At 44.0% G+C, this 19,157-nt stretch overlaps 1 protein-coding gene across 4 annotated transcripts; it reads right to left on the bottom strand.

Moving 5' to 3' along the window:
• Positions 1 to 4,187: 4,187 nt before the first annotated feature.
• Positions 4,188 to 18,784, bottom strand: srebf2 (sterol regulatory element binding transcription factor 2). 4 transcript variants are annotated; one of them, XM_051713389.1, is made up of 20 exons: positions 18,541 to 18,784; positions 14,483 to 14,691; positions 12,530 to 12,734; positions 12,294 to 12,445; positions 12,030 to 12,176; positions 11,553 to 11,828; positions 11,352 to 11,466; positions 11,117 to 11,268; positions 9,645 to 9,843; positions 9,379 to 9,554; positions 9,033 to 9,282; positions 8,751 to 8,917; positions 8,482 to 8,653; positions 8,298 to 8,403; positions 6,715 to 6,824; positions 6,511 to 6,643; positions 6,277 to 6,442; positions 6,020 to 6,196; positions 5,837 to 5,936; positions 4,188 to 5,738 (listed from the first exon to the last, which is right to left on the bottom strand). In XM_051713389.1, the coding sequence occupies exons 1-20, from the start codon at positions 18,620 to 18,622 to the stop codon at positions 5,461 to 5,463; spliced, it is 3,372 nt and encodes a 1,123-aa protein (XP_051569349.1). In that variant the 5' UTR covers positions 18,623 to 18,784; the 3' UTR covers positions 4,188 to 5,460. The 4 variants fall into 4 exon arrangements, with proteins under 4 accessions (XP_051569349.1, XP_051569350.1, XP_051569351.1 ...); XM_051713390.1 differs by having other exon boundaries at positions 4,188 to 5,735; XM_051713391.1 differs by having other exon boundaries at positions 12,530 to 12,671.
• Positions 18,785 to 19,157: the final 373 nt, after the last annotated feature.

The following is a 19,157-nucleotide window of genomic DNA, read 5'->3' as shown; positions in this document are numbered from 1 at the left end:
AAATGATTACAATGATGTGAGTTAATAACATATCTGTAATAATGTTCACTTTATATGAGTTGATGTCACGCTCCCATCGGTCTCCAAGTCCTCCAAAATCACCCGCTCTCATTCACAAACACTCTAATCCCATCATTGGCATCACCTGTCACCAATCACACACTAATCAAGGACACTATTTATACTCACCACTTCACTCCAGTCATTGGCTAGTCATGTCAATTGCAACATTGACCTCACTACGCTCTTTTCCCAAGCTAAGTGCTGTGTATTATTATCTCTAACCTTGTTATTCTGAATTCTTCACTTTTGTTTATTGATCAGTGGCATCTCTGTGTTTATTATTGTTTATATTCATCATTAAATTACTGCATTTGGGTTCACCTACATCCCCTCTGTTCATCTTTATCTTCTTCCGCGTGACAGATGACTAGACCAAATATGAACCCAGCAGTGAGACTTCTCCAGCCGTGTCAGGGGAATCGCTCTCTGGAGGAGTATGTAGTGGACTTTTGCGCTAGCAAAAAGCTAGCAAAGTGAACTTCAATGACGTGGCTCTAAAGGACCTTTTCTGGATTGGATTTAAACAGGTCAGTGAAGACTCTTATGGCAAAAGCGCCCAACCCTGCCATGGTCCATGAGCCAGCACCCACGCCTGCCACGGGCCAGTGTCCAAGCCTGCCACAGTCCCAGAGCCAGTGCCTGAAGCATCTGCCATCCCAGAGCTAGCGCTTGGAGACTCTGCCACCCCAGGTACCCTGCCCTCTGAGTCTCCATCCCCTGAGACTCCTGCGGCTCTGCCCACTCCACCTCCTGATACTCCTACTGTTGCTCCACTCACTCTGCCTCCAGACAATCCTGCAGCTCCATCCATTTCTCCTACTGTGGGCTCCACCCGCTCTGCCTCCTGAGACTCCTGAGGCTCCAACTGCTTATCCTATTGCGGCTCTGTCCGCTCCACCTCCTGAGTTTCCTGCAGATCCGTCTGCTTCTGTTTCTATGGCTCTGCCCGCTTCTCCTATTGTTCCTCCGCCCGCTCTGCTTCCTGAGACTTCTGCGGCTCTGTCTGCTCCACCTCTTGAGATTCCTGTGGCTCCATCTGCTCTTCCCCTATGGCTCCACCCTCGGAGTCTCTACCTCCACCTCCTGCGGCTCAGCCTCCTAAGCCTCCTTCCCTGGCACCTCCGCCTCCAGCGGTTCTCCCCCCTAAGCCTCTGCATCTTGCGGCTCTGCCTTCTGAGCCTCTGCCTCCTGTGGCTCCACCCCCTGAACCTCCGCCTCTTGTGGCTCTGCCTCCTGAGCCTCCATCCACTACAACTCTGCCCTTGGAGTCTCTACATCCAGTGGCTACTTCCTCACCACCTGGCTCTCCGCCTGGCCCTTTGGCTCCACCCTGATGTACTGGTTCACTGCCCTTCTTGGATCCTCCTCCCAGGCTGCCAGACCCCCCAATAATTGAAACAAGCAAGTACAACCCTCCCAGTATTTATACAAAGTAAATGCTTCACGCTGCACCAATGTTCAAGCCAAATCTACGACCTTGACCATGCGTCTTTGAACGCACACAATGCTCATGCAACCGGAGTTATTTGTACTTATTTGTGGGTCCACAAGGTGGTAACACTTACATTTTAAACTCTTGCTGTCACGAAGTGTTAGATGTAATCGGCGGTAAACATGGAGATTCTTTGACAGGCAGTTATTTGCCCTAATTAGACCCACTAATAACTCCATGCATATTCTGCACGTTTAAAGATGCGCAGTTAGAAAATTCGGGTTGTGCGTGTTCAGTGCTCGCGCACTCTGCTGATAATGAAATTTGCGTCACGTGTCCTATACGCTGACAACTAACGTTTACATCTGACTGAAGTATACTTTGGACTTAAAGGCCAAAGAAATTATACTCCGGTTGTCAGCGTTGGTGGTTGCTCCGCACAACCAACCAAAAACTTAAAAAGATAATCCCATTCTACCATATCAAACGCCTTTTCGGCATCAAGTGAGATGGCAGCGACCAGAGATTGATCATTCGCCACTGACCACATGATATTGATGAGACACCTGATGTTATCAGAAAAGTTACAGCCCCGAATAAATCCCACCTGATCTTTATGTATAAGAGATGTCATAACTTTACTTAATTGGTTAGCCAAAATTTTTGACAATATTTTTACATCTAGTTGGATCAGGGAGACTGGACGGTAACTCTTACACTCGTTTGGATCTTTGTCCTTTTTAAGAATCAGACTGATCCGGGCTTGTGTCATGGTTGGTGGAAGCTTTCCATTCTTTAATGATTCCGTATAAACTTCTAACAAAAGTGGAGCCAGTTCTGTAGAACAGGATCTAAAAAATTCTGCGGCAAAACCATCTGGCCCCGGAGCCTTGCCAGTAGGTAGGGACTTAATTACCTCATCAAACTCCTCCAAGGTTATCTCAGAATCAAGGGCGTTTTTTTGCTCAATCATCAGTTTAGGAAGTTCTAATGGTTCCACGAAGTTTCTAATATCCTCATCAGTAGATGAAGATGTGGAACTATAAAGATCAATATAGAATTCTTTAAAAGCATTATTAATATCAATGACCGAGGTAAATATTTCACCACCAGCAGATTTCACTGAGGGAATGGTAGAAAAAGACTCTCTCTGCTTTATATATCTAGCCAAAAGGTTCCCTGCTTTGTCACCTGACTCAAAGTATGACTGTCTTGCCCTAAATAACCAAAACTCCACTTTCCGTGACAAAATAATATATCTGTATTTCAATCGGGTCAATTCTCTGAGGCCATCAGATGACATTCAGCACTTCAGCTCTGCGTCGGCACTTTTAATATTTCCTTCCAACTCCACAAGTTCTCGTGCTTTGGATTTTTTGGTGAATGAGGCATACTGTATGATCCAACCCCTAAGAACCGCCTTAAGTGCCTCCCAAGCCACGCCCACAGAGGATACTGAGGACCAGTTGGTCTCCGTATAAACATTGATTTCAGTCTTTAGCATTTCTTGGAAATCAGGATTTTGCAAAAGGGACACATTAAGGCGCCAACTATATGATTTCTTTTTCTCTGTATGTGGCAACACCTCTAAACTCACCAGGGCGTGATCTGAGACTAAGATATTTCCAACTGAGCAATCAACAACAGATGAAATGAAGGATTTGGATTAAAAAAAAATCTATTCTAGAATAAATCTTATGGGCTGATGAAAAAATGTATAGTCCCTACCGGATGGGTTCAAAAGTCTCCAAATATCTGTAAGACCAAGATTTTTACACATCCTGTGAAGCGTCAATGTTGCTCTAGGGGGCTTACTTTGTTAAAACTTTTAAATGTTTATATTTTTTATTTATTGTTTTTACATGTGTTTAGAGTAGGTCTACTGTTTAAAATTACAAAAATGACATAAATTGCTTTATAGAAATCATGTTACATCTGACCACAGTAGTGAAGAAGATCCCTTCATAGTGCCCAGATCAAGAGCTGAGTTACTGTTACAATTTATTTTTTAATGATACAATGTTCTTGCACATTTTTATCAAGTCAGTTTTATCAAATGTATTTGTGTAGTGTTGTTTCAAAGCAGCTGTACATGAAATTAGGCTATAACAGAAAAATAATGAATATAATGCCAATATTAATTATGTATGTATAGAACTATTAGTGGTTTAAATTAGTAAATTAAGTGTTGTGGGTCAGTGATTAATCAAAATGATTTTATATGAACTATAAGTTTTAGTGTTAAAGTCCTTGAAGTCATCCTTTATCAACTGAGGAAATACACAAAAATTAATCAGTTTTTATTAAAAACAAAATATATCTATGAAAATGTTTTCATATTTTTTAGACAATGGATCAACAAAGACATAGATTGGGCTGATTATTTATATAATGTATTGTTTTATTTAAGATTAATGATGTATGAATATGTAAATATAAATATGATTTGAAAATGGAGGTTACGGGAACGTTAACAGAACGTTAGGGGAACGTTCTATTTCTGTAATAAAAACTTTCCTGGCTAACCAACAGGGAATGTTAGGACGTCTGTTCTGGGAACGTTCTGGGAACCAAAAACTAACGTTCCCAGATCGTTCTAGGAAGCAAACATTGTTAGCTGGGATGTGCTTTTGCACAATGTAACTTCTGAGAAATGCAATAAGATAACTGACAGAACGAGAAGAAGAAGAGGTTCTTCAATGGCATCTACAGTTTTATTATAAAAGAAATCCAAGTCATAGAAATAAAACAAGTGAAGAAAAGAGTGAATGTGAGTCTGAAGAGAGTAAAAGAGTTAAATCCAGTTCAAACACCACAAGCTCGAACACTTTAAATTATTAAAAACTGCAAATATACACAAGCTTATTTTATGTTGTTCCCCCATTAACAGCTCAATTCTTCCCATCTGTGTGTGTGAACTTTACATATTTCATAATAAAAGTCCTCATCTAATGTTCCCAAATATCTCAAATAATAAAGACAAAATACTTCAGAAGCACAATGACAAAAATAAAGAAAACACGTCAGAAACTGACACATGAAGCATTAAACTCGTCATGTGATGTGTAATCATTATATAACCACACTAAACTCTATGAGACTTGCGTCTACAAAGTTCTGTACAATGTGTGTGTGAGTGAGTGTGCATGTGATTGTGAGTTTGTGTGTATGTGTGAGTTTGTGTGTATGTATGAGAGAGTGTGTATGTGAGTGTGAGTTTGTGTGTGTGTGAGAGAGTGTGCATTTGAGTGTGAGTTTATGTGTGTGCATGTGAGTTTGTGTGTGTGAGAGAGTGCATGTGAGTGTGAGTTTGTGTGTTTGTGTGTGAGCGTGTGTGTATGTGTGAGTGTGCATGTGATTGTGAGTTTGTGTGTGAGAGCGTGTGTGTATGTGTGAGTGTTCTGCTGATTATATGCGGTTTATAAATGTGTCTCAACATGACTGAATCTCATCAAACCGGTCAAAACATGAACGGCTCATATTTGCTTAAAGAAAATGAAGTATATTTTCACACGACCAGTCAAAAGTTTGGACAGGTTCAGAAATTGAGTGCTCAGGGCAAAAAATGCCACTAAAAATGCCCTCGCAACAAAACCTTGTTTTTTTATTTGTAACATCTGATACAGTTCTTCATATTCTAAATGATGAGTTCATGTTGGCAGAAGAAATACATTCTCAATCTTGAGAATTTGTATTAATAAATTGTTTAAATTTAAATCAGCGGATATGAAGTTTATTTTTTTGTCAAAAATGCTGCTGAATATGAAATCCAGCGGGCACATACTGCACCTTAATAACCAGCTGATTTCTGACAGCACTGCTACTCTTTTCCCACATTGTAGAATAACAGTGACGTCATAAAAATATTTCTAATGAAGGCTTCATTTTCTTGAATTCAAATATAATTTCTTGTTTCTTTATATTTTGGGATGAAATATGATCTGGACATGTTGTTGATGAGATCATCATAGGTCAGACACGTGTGTGTGTGTGTGTGTGTGTGTGTGTGTGTGTGTGTGTGTGTATGAAGCGGCGATGGTGGTCCCTCCTCCCAGCCGCAGCAGTATCTGTTGACAGTCCTGCAGTGAGCGACGGTCGCCGACTCTCTCCAGCGTGCGTTTGGCTTCAGCCAGCAGGCGGGCGCGGTGACCCGGTGGGGTGAGTAACGGCAGCGGCAGGTGACGACACGCCAGCAGGATGGCATGAGCTCTCTCACGCTCACCCGGGACACTGTCGCCATCTGCTGGAACACATACAAACGGCACCTCAAATTACCGCATCACTTACTAAATGGTGTTTAGTTACTAAATCTGTTTGTCGCACGTGTGTGTGTGTGATTACCTGCTGTTGTGTAGTTGTGCGTTCTGTGTCGCAGTAGTTGGTGTGTGCGTGTCGGACTCGCTCCTGCCATCAGTCGGACTGTCGTTTCATGCAGGAACAACTAAAACACAAACAAACACGATCACGTGTTTTACACATATATTGAAATGCAGAGGTCAGCTCTGGGTTGGGGTCAAAGGTCACCTTGTGCTGGGCCTGTCTGTGGGCTTGTCCGAGCTTCCGCAAAGAGCTCAAGTCCCTCTGGAATCCAGCCAATTGGGATCCAGGGGCGGGGCCAGGCTCTCCATTAGACCCGCCTCCACGCTGCCATAGGCTGGTTCTCAGCGTCAGGAGAAGGTCACAGACCAGAAGCTCCACCCCCTGAGAGATCATGACAGATTAGCCAATCACAGCTCCGACACTCTCTGTATGTGATCTACAGTGTGTGTGTGTGTGTGTACCTTGTGCAGCCAGGTGTTGTTGTGTGACTGACACACACTGATGTGTAGATGTGCGCTGGCTCTCTGACAGTGTGTGAGACAGTTCAACACTCCCTCCCCCTTCTGAGGACACACACTCATCTGAACCGCCTTACACAGCGCCAGGACGGCCTTCGGCAGTGGGTGACTAAAACACACAAGAGCGGTTAGAGTGTGTGATATGAGGTAAACATACTTTGAGCGGTAAACACTCACTCCAGCGTGTGAAGAGCTCTGGGCATTCGCTCCGCCTCCGCCAGAAGTGACCTCACAGACACATCATCACCCTGCAGCCAATGAACAGCGGCCTTCAGCACCAACGCCCACCAGCAGCACACAGGATCCCTCACTGAACACAACATCATCATCATCAGCACATGCACACCGATCATAACACACTCAAGAGGAAGTAACACGGACCTGGTGTCGTGTTCTGATTGGCCAGCGCATGGAAGGGGGCATTTGTGGAGGCGGAGTCTTCAGTGCAGCTGTTCAACAACTGGAGAAACTCCCGAACACCCGTGAACTCCCTACAGACACAAACAACATTTACTGAAGAACATGTGAGTGCGTGCAAAACCTGCTGACACAATGCTAGTGTCCTGGGTGGTCGCCAAGGTGTTTCTATGCTGTTGTTGAGGTGTTCTGAATGATTGCTAGTGCGTTGCTATGTGGTTGCTAAGGTGTTCTGATTGCCTGTTAGTGTGTTGCTATGCAGTTGTTAGTGTGTCGCTATGCAGTTGCTAAGGTGTTCTGATTGGTTGGTAGTGTGTCGCTATGCAGTTGCTAAGGTGTTCTGATTGGTTGGTAGTGTGTAGCTATGCAGTTGCTAAGGAGTCCTGATTGGCTTTTAGTGTGTTGCTATGGTGTTCTGATTGGCTGTTAGTGTGTTGCTATGCGGTTGCTAAAGTGTTCTGACTGGCTGTTAGTACATTGCTATGCAGTTGTTAGTGTGTTGCTATTGTAACGGGAGCAAGCTGGTACACGTGATGGCTCTGCGGTATGTGTAAACCTCATTTTCCTGGAGTCAAGAGGCGCACTAGTGACTGACGCTAGGGGCTGTAGCCTTTAGCCTCCTTGTTAGCGCGCCTATCTCCCATGCTGGCTGACGCCGGTTCGAATCCGGCTTGGAGCGGGTTAAGAAGGACCGGATACACTATGCAGTTACAGAGGTGTGCGGATTGGTTGTTAGTGCGTTGCTAAGCAGTTTTTAAGGTGTTCTGATTGGTTGTTAGTGCGTTGTTATGCGGTTGCTAAGGTGTTCTGATTGGCTGTTAGTGCGTTATGCGGTTGCTAAGGTGTTCTGATTGGCTGTTAGTGCGTTGCTATGCAGTTACAGAGGTGTGCAGATTGGTTGTTAGTGGGTTGCTATGCAGTTTCTAAGGTGTTCTGATTGGTTGTTAGTGTATTATGCAGTTGCTAAGGTGTTCTGTTGGCAGTTGGTACGTTGCTATGCAGTTATAGAGGTGTGCAGATTGGCTGTTAGTGGGTTGCTATGCAGTTTCTAAGGTGTTCTGATTGGTTGTTAGTGCATTGCTTTGCAGTTGCTAAGGTATTCCGATTGGTTGTTAGTGTATTATGCGGTTGCTAAGGTGTTCTGTTGGCTGTTGGTGCGTTGCTATGCAGTTACAGAGTTTTGCGGATTGGTTGTTAGTGGGTTGCTATGTGGTTGCTAAGGTGTTCTGTTTGGTTGTTAGTGTGTTGTTATACAGTTGCTAAGGTGTTCTGATTGGCTTTTGGTGCATTGCTTTGCAGTTGCTAGATGGTTGTTTCTTGGTTTAAGTCAAACCAGCTGTAAATGGTAAGTGTGATCTGTTAATAAAGTAACAGCACACCTCTCCTCAACATCATACATGATTTGAGGGGTCATTCATGTCTGGAGCTCAAACGCTGCAGGAACACTTACACACTGAACACTGTTTAATACTGTGTTTAAACCACTAACACTTACTACGAGCAGTAATAGTAAAACTGATGATTAATGTGTATGAGTGTGTGTGTACCCAGTCTCCTCAGTGTGTTTGCTACTCTGTGGCTCGATCAGCGTGTGAACGGCTCTTTCTAGAAGTTTCTCACAGAAGCAGCGGTGCAGTTGTGCTATCGGATCCGCTGGGGACAGAAACAAACCGTCAGTTAAACACAAATTGATTCAGATGAGCTCAATGTGTGTGTTTGTTTCAGTGTTACCTTCGTCTCTCTGACAAGTGAAAATCTGCTCACTGCTCTCTGACCTCACTGACCAATCACAGCTCAGGAAGAACTGACGACCCAATGGCGTGAAGATCCAACGCAGACAGTCTGGGAGGGGCTTACAGTCTGATTGACAGCTCAAACTCTCGGCACAGCTCAATAAATAACCCTGAGAGAGGAAGTGTTAGTGTGTGTATAGTGTGTGTAGTATGTGTTAGTGTTCTTGTACGTGTGTGTAGTATATATTTTAGTGTGTGTGTACTGACGGGCAGACAGGTGAGATGTTTCCCCAGCGCTGATCTCAGACTGATGGCAGCTGTCACATAGATCTGAATCTGCTGACTGACTGAAATCTTTCCCTCGGCGCTCTCAGACAGATTCACTGCACTCAGAGACACACACACACTCCAGAGGGGAATGCGCTCCAGTTTACCTGCACACACACACACACACACACACACGATCAGTGTCAGAATACTGAAGGTCTTCATGTTGATGTTTCCTGTCATTCATACTGATCAAAACAAACATATGGAGAATCAGAACACCTGTGAGCTGCAGCTGGTTGAGTTTATGATACACCAATGCCGCGTCCCGCGCACTCGTCTGTGACTCCTCCCCCTCATGCTTTCCACCAAACAGACGCACCAGCCAGCCCAGAGGGGCGGGTTTACGCAGGCAGTAGCGAATCAGATTCCAGGAGAGCGAGCAGATGATTTCGACGGTGGTGGAGGGCAGAACTCTGGACAACACGGAGAGACACGTCTCCAGACTCGAGACCGCCGCCGCGTAATCACCCTGATACACACACACACACACACACACACACACACAGCATTAGGACATGATCACGTGATAACGCGCGTGTGTGTTTATGTCTATGTGTGCGTTTACCCTGTAGAGTTGCAGGTCGGCCTGCTTGCGGTGTCTCCAGAAACGCACTGATGTGGGCGAGTGGAGGGGCGTCACCGGCTCCCACAGGTACAGAACCCGGACACACCCCCAAACCACGCCCACTCCGCTCAGAACCCACACCAGAAACCACGGCAACACACACCACAGCCACGCCACTGTCACACACACACACAGAGATGACATTAGATTGAGAACAGAATGGGTCACATGACTGAAATCTCACGGATCAGAGGCGAGACACTCACCGAAGTTCTGCGTCTGGTCGGGCAGAGAGAAGAGCGAGCGTGAGGATCCGTGAGCGGCGGACAGACTCGTCCTCTCCTCTGAATCCAACAGAGACGGCAGAGGATTGAGAGACAGACAGAGAAACGTGAGCGCGCACAGCAGCAGACGAGAGCGATCCAACACGCCAACAGATGCCGGCGAGTCCGGTTCACTCTTCATCTGACAGACAGAGAGAGAGAGAGAGAAGATGAAATGATTTATCATTTATTTCAATTCAGTTTCAGTCATTTTCAACTCATTCATTCTCAATTATGTCTTTGACAATGAACTGTGAATTAGACCATAAACAATCACAGTGACGACTAGGCCCCGTTACAATGCTCTACATGCGAGTATTCACCAAATTAAGCTTTTTTTATAGCATAAATATATTCATCTATGGAAGCCCTGAACCGCAAGGTGAAAAAAAAAAACACTTGGTGATTTTTTTTTTTTTTTAGGTGTCTTTGTGCCTTTCTGAGTCTATATCCTACACAAAAACTTTCCCCTATGGCAAATTTGATTGTTTTCTCTGATTTTTCTTTTTCTCCTCAAGAGGCAACATATTAGAATTTTCCTTCCTAATTAACAATCAGCATGTGTCCCATCTTCAGCCACCAGGTGGCACTATCAGTGAGCCTGAAATCTAGACACGGTCACACATACCGTCATGGTGATATTCCGCTGGCGAAGATGGCATGGGTGGACAGTGAGCGCGTATGAAACCAGCAAAAATATTATTGCCAAGCAGCCTCTTTTTAATGCTGCACTTTATCCTTTGTGAGACTTAAGTTAAAAAGAAACTCGCCGCTAAACCGATAGCCTTGTCCCTTGTGAACATTCAGTGTAGATGTTTACGAAACATCTCAAACACAGACGTTACTGCCAAAACACGGCGAATTCACCTGTCAAAGTTCACTCCGGGAGGGGAGATTTTTCCCCACAGGAAGTCCATCGTGGAAAATTTCTCGATTGCGCAGATTCCCACTGAGATGACTGTATTTCGCCTGTGGAATTTCGCAGTGTGAAAGTTATGTGACCGCACCTTTACAAGGTGACAGAATGACGAGCGAGCGAAAGACAGCCTGCTACTACTTTATTTCCAAATAAAATTGCAAGTTCAGAGCTTCCATATTCACGAGATAAAGTTTTGAATATATATTTCACCAGATGAGTTTTTATTTTGAATGTTATTCACCAGATATGAAGTTGGAGACGTAATGTATGTGCTGATGGAGCACGTTTCCATATACTCACATCTGTCTTTGCATTTGCTCAATTTAATTTAAAACACTAATTTAATTAATTAAATGTGCACTGAAGTGAGGATAAAAATATAGATGAATATTGTCAATGACGATGTCAATTAATCTGTCACCCTCTAGTCTCTCTTTGAAAAGACACTTTCATGACACAAAGTATCGCTGAAATATGAGCATATTGTGATGATAACCTGCTCGTGCTCCATCAGAGGACTTCCTGGTTCTGAGTCGATGCAGAAGGGCGAGAGTTGAGGAGGAGAACTGGAGCCCGAATCAGACGGAGGAGGAGAAATAAACGAGACCTCCGGCTTCAGATCCATGTCATCAGAAATGCACACCGACTCTGAGAGAGAGAGATACACACATCAGTGATGTCACAGAGGGTTATCGTCAGTCTGACGGTGATGTTCAGGTCATGTGACTCACTGTTCTTGTGATTGGCCATCTTCAGCGTGAGGTTCTCCTGACGGAGTTTATGATTAACCTGCTGCAGGTACTTGATGTAGTCGATGGCTTTACGCAGAACGCCAGACTTGTGCATCTATGTGTCAGTCAACACAAACATTAAACACTGAGTCAGTCAAACACAAGCCCTACAGACTTCCCAGCATGCACCGCGAGACTGACCTTGGCGTCGCTGCCCATGACGAGGTCGCGGAGCTCCAGGATTTTGTCGTTGATGGACGAGCGATAGCGTTTCTCTATGATGTTGTGTGTCGTTCGTCTCTCGCCCTCTTTCACGACGACTCCTGTTCCCATGGTAACAGCCATGCCATGATCCACAGACATCCTGGCCCCGCCGCCGCAGTGGGTGGTGCCCGATGACAGCTGTTTAATTGGCAGTTTGTCTCCTCCTCCCATCATGACCGGAACAGTGGTGAGAATGTTGCTGCCCATCAGCGTCTGTGAACGAGACCACATTAATGATGAAGACAAGTTATGTTAATATTATGTTCATTCTTTGTCTTATCTTGCATGATTAAAATAAAAGAGCAAACTTTTCAGTTGTCCTGGTTCCGGATGTATGTAATGAGGGCAAGAACTACACTCCCATGATGCATTGTGAATGTGTGTTTAAAATACTGTAGTGTGTTTGTGAAGAACCTGCAATGCGGTGGTCTGGATGGGCGTGGTCAGAGTAGTAATGCCAGTCGGGTTCTGTACGGCTGAGAGAACTTGAGTCCCGTCCGGCTTCAGTGTCGTCAGAACCAGAGAGTCCGTCTTCAAGATCTGAGGCTGATGCACCAACACCTGACAGACAATCACAACACAGTATTACAAAACAGCTTCATGACAATACATACTGCACAGAGTTCCATTCACTGCTGGTTTAGATGACAGTAGCACATGCGTGTGTGTGTGACATACAGGCACTTGTTGTGACACTGTATGAACAGCAGCTGGCGCTGCCGAAAGAGTCTGTATCGTCTGCCCAGCTTGAGTCAACACACGCTGATGCTGGATCGTCATTGGCTGAACCTGCGATGATGTCACAATGCTCTGCATCTGTGGTTGGAGCACTGTGAGGCAGAGAGACACAAATGTTTATGAATGATGCTGTTGTGTTTACATATATATTTGTGTATTTTCTGTGTGTTTCTCACCCTGGAAGCTTGTGTTGTGGTTCTGCTGGCAGATCACGGGGTTCTGGATGAATCGTGACGGCGCAGCAGTGGGAGTAATCATCACCGTCTGCGGTTGTGCCTGCGTCTGCACAGCCAGCGTCTGCACAGGAAACGTCTGCACCTGTGACGTGTTCAGAGAACTGCATGAGAACGTGATGATACCCACACGTCTGCTTAACATCTCCTTTTGTGTTCCACAGAGGAGAGAAAATCATATGGGTTTGAAACGACATGAAGGTGAGGAAACGATGACAGAATTTTCATTTTGGATGAGCTGTGCCTTTAAAATCACTGCAATATTAAGCATACTTAATTTTACAACACCAACAAGAACATCATGTTTATCTGTGAATATTCATGTAAGTGTTCAGAGTGTAAGTGGGTGTGGTTTTGAGTGAGGGGTGTAGTCAGAATGTCAGTGGGTGTGGTTGAGTGAGGGGTGTGGTCAGAGTGTTAGTGGGTATGTTTATGAGTGAGCGGAGTTTTCAGAGTATAAGTGGGTGTGGTTATGAGTAAGGGGTGTTGTCATTGTCAGTGGGTGTGTTTGAGTGAGGGTTGTGGTCAGAGTGTTAGTGGGTGTGGTTATGAGCGAGGGATGTTTTCAGAGTATTAGTGGGTGTGTTTATGAGTAAGGGATTTTTTTCAGAGCGTCAGTGGATGTGTTTATGAGTATGGGGAGTTTTCAGAGCGTCAGTGGATGTGTTTATGAGTATGGGGAGTTTTCAGAGCGTCAGTGGGTGTGGTTATGAATAAGGGGTGTTTTTTCAGAGCGTCAGTGGGTGTAGTTATGAGTACGGGGTGTTTTCAGAGCGTCAGTGGTTGTGGTTATGAGAGAGTGGGTTTTGCCAGTGTCAGTGGGTGTGGTTATGAGTGAGGGGTGTGTTCAGAGCATCAGTGGGTGTGGTTATGAGTGAGGGGTGTGTTTAGAGCATCAGTGGGTGTGGTTATGAGTGAGGGGTGTGTTTAGAGCATCAGTGGGTGTGGTTATGAGTGAGGGGTGTTTTCAGAGCATTAGGGGGTGTGGTTATGAGTGAGGGGTGTTTTCAGAGCATTGGGGGTGTGGTTATGAGTGAGGGGTGTTTTCAGAGCATTGGGGGTGTGGTTATGAGTGAGGGGTGTGTTCAGAGCATCAGTGGGTGTGGTTATGAGTGAGGGGTGTGTTTAGAGCATCAGTGGGTGTGGTTATGAGTGAGGGGTGTGTTTAGAGCATCAGTGGGTGTGGTTATGAGTGAGGGGTGTTTTCAGAGCATTAGGGGGTGTGTTTATGAGTGAGGGGTGTGTTCAGAGCATCAGTGGGTGTGGTTATGAGTGAGGGGTGTTTTCAGAGCATTAGGGGGTGTGGTTATGAGTGAGGGGTGTGTTCAGAGCATCAGTGGGTGTGGTTATGAGTGAGGGGTGTGTTCAGAGCATCAGTGGGTGTGGTTATGAGTGAGGGGTGTGTTTCAGAGCATTAGGGGGTGTGGTTATGAGTGAGGGGTGTGTTCAGAGCATCAGTGGGTGTGGTTATGAGTGAGGGGTGTGTTCAGAGCATCAGTGGGTGTGGTTATGAGTGAGGGGTGTGTTCAGAGCATCAGTGGGTGTGGTTATGAGTGAGGGGTGTGTTCAGAGCATCAGTGGGTGTGGTTATGAGTGAGGGGTGTTTTCAGAGCATTAGGGGTGTGTTTATGAGTGAGGAGTGTGTTCAGAGCATCAGTGGGTGTGGTTATGAGTGAGGGGTGTTTTCAGAGCATTAGGGGGTGTGGTTATGAGTGAGGGGTGTGTTCAGAGCATCAGTGGGTGTGGTTATGAGTGAGGGGTGTGTTCAGAGCATCAGTGGGTGTGGTTATGAGTGAGGGGTGTGTTCAGAGCATCAGTGGGTGTGGTTATGAGTGAGGGGTGTGTTCAGAGCATCAGTGGGTGTGGTTATGAGTGAGTGGGTGTTGTCAATCTCACCTGTGTGATTGGCTGTGGTCTGGGCTGCAGTAGAGGTGGTGTGCGGGTTTGCGTCTGACTGTTGGTCTGTACAGGTGTGTGTGGAGGGGTCAGTATGGCACTGGGGACCGTCTGTGGAGGGGGCCGTACAGGGGCCACAGATCCACCCCTCATCTGATCCTCAAACAGATCTGGGAAATCCACCTGATTACTGACGAACTGCAGCATCTCTGATGAACACAAACACACACAGAATATACAACAGTTACTGTTAGATTGTGAGAATCAATATTAAACACTAATGCTTGTGTCATCTAGCTGTCATTGTTACTGATATTTAACCCTTTACAAGTGATTTTTTTTTTTAACAGATACATTCATTCAACACTTTTGGCAACAAGTTTAACAGTGTAAACACACATTAAAAGAGTTCCGTTAGTAAATTAATGTTTTTCTTCCACACAGAGAACTCAATATTACACTGAAACTCTCATGTATGTGTGACACTGCAGCATAGACTCAACAACCTCAAACACACACACTCTGTCTCAAACTCTAGTGAGCAACCGTCTGAGGAAACACCCTAACCGTCATAGAAGCTCATCAATGACTGATTTAAAACACTCTCCATAGGCAACACTGCCACACAAATATCATTCTTCATATGAAGGGCCGTTCTTATGCACAACATGACATGGAGTGCCACAAACCCCTTAACCTGAACTCAAAGGCCATCAGTGATGTGACAGACACAATAATGCTCTATAAACTAGAGTTTATGAATGCTAATGATCACAATAATGACTGCAGATATTGAGATGAAGGTCAGTGATGTATAACAGTAAATCACTGATTAAACAGAGCTGATAAACACACTGATAACACACACACGTCAACTCTGACACACTAACACACCTCAGACCTTGACAGAAAGTGTGTCATACTGTAGATGAGTGTTTGTTTTATTGGTTTACAGGATTATTATCACAGTAATAAATGACACCTAGGGTTAGGGTTAGTTAGAGTTAGGTAGGGTGGGTTAGGGTTAGTTAGGGTGGGTTAGTTAGAGTTAGGTAGGGTGGGTTAGGGTTAGTTAGGGTGGGTTAGGGTTAGTTAGGTTGGGTTAGTTAGAGTTAGGTATGGTGGGTTAAGGTTATTTAGGGTGGGTTAGGGTTAGTTAGGGTGGGTTAGGGTGGATTAGGGTGGTTTAGTTAGGGTTAGGTAGGGTGGGTTAGGGTTAGTTAGAGTTAGGTAGGGTGGGTTAGGGTTAGTTAGAGTTAGGTAGGGTGGGTTAGGGTTAGGTAGGGTGGGTCAGGGTGGGTTAGGATTAGTTAGGGTTTGTTGGATTTGGGTAGGTTGGGTTAAGGTTAGTTAGAATTAGGTAGGTTGCCTTAGGGTTAGGTTAGAGTTAGGTTAGGGTGGGTTAGGGTTAGTTAGAGTTAGGTAGGTTGGGTTAGGGTTTGTTAGTGTGGGTTAGGGTTAGTTAGAGTTAGGTAGGGTGGGTTAGGGTTAGTTAGAATTAGCTAGGTTGGGTTAGGGTTAGTTAGAATTAGGTAGGGGTTAGGGTTAGTTAGGGTGTAGGGGTGGGTTAGGGTTAGGGGTGGGTTAGGGAGTTAGGGTAGGTTGGGTTAGGTTGGTTAGATTAGAGGTGGGTTAGGGTAGTTAGAGTTGGTAGGTGGGTTAGGGTTAGTTAGGGTGGGTTAGGGTTGGTTAGGTTAGGAGTTAGGGTAGGGTTAGGGTTAGGTGGTTAGGTAGTTAGGGTGGGTTAGGGTTAGTTAGAGTTAGGTAGGGTGGGTTAGGGTTAGTTAGAGTTGGGTAGGTTGGGTTAGGGTTAGTTAGGGTGGGTTAGGGTTGGTTGGGTTAGGGTTATTTAGGGTGGGGTAGGGTTAGTTAGAGTTAGGTAGGTTGGGTTAGTGTTAGTTAGAATTAGGTAGGGTGGGTTAGGGTTAGTTAGGGTGGGTTAGGGTTAGTTAGAGTTAGGTAGGGTGGGTTAGGGTTAGTTAGAGTTAGGTAGGGTGATTTAGGGTTAGTTAGGGTGGGTTAGGGTTGGTTGGGTTAGGGTTAGTTAGGGTGGGTTAGGTTTAGTTAGATTTAGGTAGGGTGGGTTAGTGTTAGTTAGAGTTAGGTAGGGTGGGTTAGGGTTAGTTAGGGTTAGGTAGGGTGGGTTAGGGTTAGTTAGAGTTAGGTAGGGTGGGTTAGGGTTAGTTTGAGTTAGGTAGGTTGGGTTAGGGTGGGTTAGGTTTAGGTAGGGTGGGTTAGGGTTAGTTAGAGTTAGGTAGGTTGGGTTAGGGTCTAATCAACTCAATGGACGTCACACATTACTGATAATCACAAGAGTTAATCTCATCTTCAGAGCAGAACTGATCTAATGTTACTGTCATCTGAATCATTCCCACAGGAGTCGTTCATGATGTGGCAAATCCCACACACATATTCATTCAAAATAACATGTAGTTGCAAATGAGAACATTAATTCACACAAATGAATTCAAGCGACATCAAAGACGATTGTACACTGAACGCTTCATTGATTTTAACAGAAGTGTTCAAGGGTGATACTAAAGTATCAATACTTCTGATTCTGATAATAAGATTCTCACATAATACGTTTTTATTAAACTAATTATATTATTATTTAGTTACCATGGAAATGAATGCATGTCATCATGTTTTGTTATTTTTGTAAGAGGCAGTGATTGGCTGAGGTAATGACTTCTGGAGTTAATGTCAAATCTAAACGAGACATTATCATGGGTTTGTTAGTAAGATTATTTAAAAGTCGTTAAAACATTGATAATGTTCTGTATCTGTTGTTAAATGACACCCTTATGAAAATGAACCATGGTTTTACTATAGTTGTAGTAACCGCACGGCTAATTTAGTGGTTACTATGCTTTTACAGCAAATACCGTGGTTTATGACTACGGTTAATGTCACGGATATACAATGTAAATATGGTATAAAGATCAGTGGTTACTCTAGTAAAACCAGGATTAGTTTTTGAAGGTTCAACAAAACAGAAGTCTAATAGTTTTCAATTTTAGGCAGATAAATTAAAAAATAAATAAATAAATAAATAAATAAGGCATTTAAAAAAATAATAAAATTAAATTACCAATATTATCCCAAGAATTAAAAAATAAAAAAAAATAAAAAATGTAATCGAGATATCGGTTTTGGGGATATTGGCCTTGATAGTACTTGGAATTGAATTGAAAATAACATAAGTATATTATCGGCATCTCTAGAGTGTTCTTGTTCAACGTGCGCTTGTACCGTATGATTCATAAATGGGTAATTAACATTAAATACTTTCTCACATGTCCTGTGGTGTGACATACTAGAATTTGATTTTGATCATTCTGATCAGTATTATTAATGATATCGGCCAGGCTGATAATGATCAGTTTTGTGATTATCGATAAACACGTTCGCTTGACCAATTAACAGAAGTGTTCACTTTCCCTTGTGTCAGTTCCAAAATATAACAACAGATTTGTCAAAACTGTCTGCTTTCAAGGTTTTTTATTTTTAAGCTCATGTGTGTAAATATTGCATAAAATAAATATTTGTTTTACTATATTTAATTTTTGGACTTAGATTTGTATCCATTTCATTTAAAATGAATTAGCCATTAAAAAAAAAAAAAAAAAAAAAAAAAAAAGGATTAAGAGATGACAAACTTTAACCAGTTACAGCACCTAAACAGTCAACATTTATTTACATATTAATCTTAAATATTTATAAACGTTTATGGATATGGTATGCCTTAACTTCCCATTTAACACAGATCTGTAATAATATAAACACATGCTGACATCATCGTCGATTCTCTCTATACCGAAACGAACCGCGATTAAAGCGGTACCGAATCACATCACTGTTTACAAACAAACAAACAAACACACACACACACACACACACACACACACACACACACACACACACACACACACACACACACACACACACACACACACACACACACACACACACAGAGAGAGAGAGCCGTGATCACAACATCATTATCATGATCTGATCGATTCGATAAGCGCTTCGGTTCGTGTTCGGTATCTTACCATCGATGTCTCCCATTGTGAACTCATCGCCCAGTTCGGATAAAGTCGGGTCCATATTGTCCATAAACTCCACAGCGTCCATCCTCAAGCTGCTCCTGGCGGGTGGGGCGGTTCGTCGCGTGTCTCTGTCGGTTTAATCGATTATCAGAACTCAACCAGAGCAAACACACTCAGAGGCGGTTCCGGTGTCGGTCGGACGCGGCCATCTTGCGCTCCAGCAGTGACGTCATTCACAAACACTGCTTGTCAATGACGCTCACAGCTGATTGGCTGACACTCGGCAATGGCCGTCGTAAGATCAGGCGCTGTCGGCCAATCAAATCGCTCGCTGGACCGTGGTCTGATTGTACGTCGATGAGCAGAGGCGCTGTTCGCATTTGCATTTGATCCGCCCCTAATCGTACTCTCCGCCCACGCCACGCGGAGTGAAGGAAGAGTGCTTATTAATATTTAAAGAGCAGGGAGGTGTCAATTGAATATGTTAATTTGAGGGTTGTGAAGTTACATAATCATAATGCTCTTCAGACACTCCTTCATTCTGTTCATTCCGGCACCTTTTATCTAATTTTATTTCAATAGGAGTGTTTTGTGTTCTGAAAGCGCTTTAACTGTTACAA

This window comes from Myxocyprinus asiaticus, chromosome 13 (assembly GCF_019703515.2).
Source record: "Myxocyprinus asiaticus isolate MX2 ecotype Aquarium Trade chromosome 13, UBuf_Myxa_2, whole genome shotgun sequence".
NCBI classification, from domain to species: domain Eukaryota; kingdom Metazoa; phylum Chordata; class Actinopteri; order Cypriniformes; family Catostomidae; genus Myxocyprinus; species Myxocyprinus asiaticus.
The sequence above is the reverse complement of the archived record's forward strand: the minus strand, read 5'-3'. Positions and strand labels throughout refer to the sequence as shown.

Excerpts from the sequence above, each read along its gene's own strand:
- srebf2 (XM_051713389.1), bottom strand. The coding sequence starts at position 18,622 with ATGGACGCTGTGGAGTTTATGGACAATATGGACCCGACTTTATCCGAA. Across the intron at positions 9,555-9,644 it reads CGACCAGACGCAGAACTTCG|TGGCGTGGCTGTGGTGTGTG; the intron begins GTGAGTGTCTCG and ends TGTGTGTGACAG. Across the intron at positions 5,739-5,836 it reads GCACAACTACACAACAGCAG|CAGATGGCGACAGTGTCCCG; the intron begins GTAATCACACAC and ends TATGTGTTCCAG.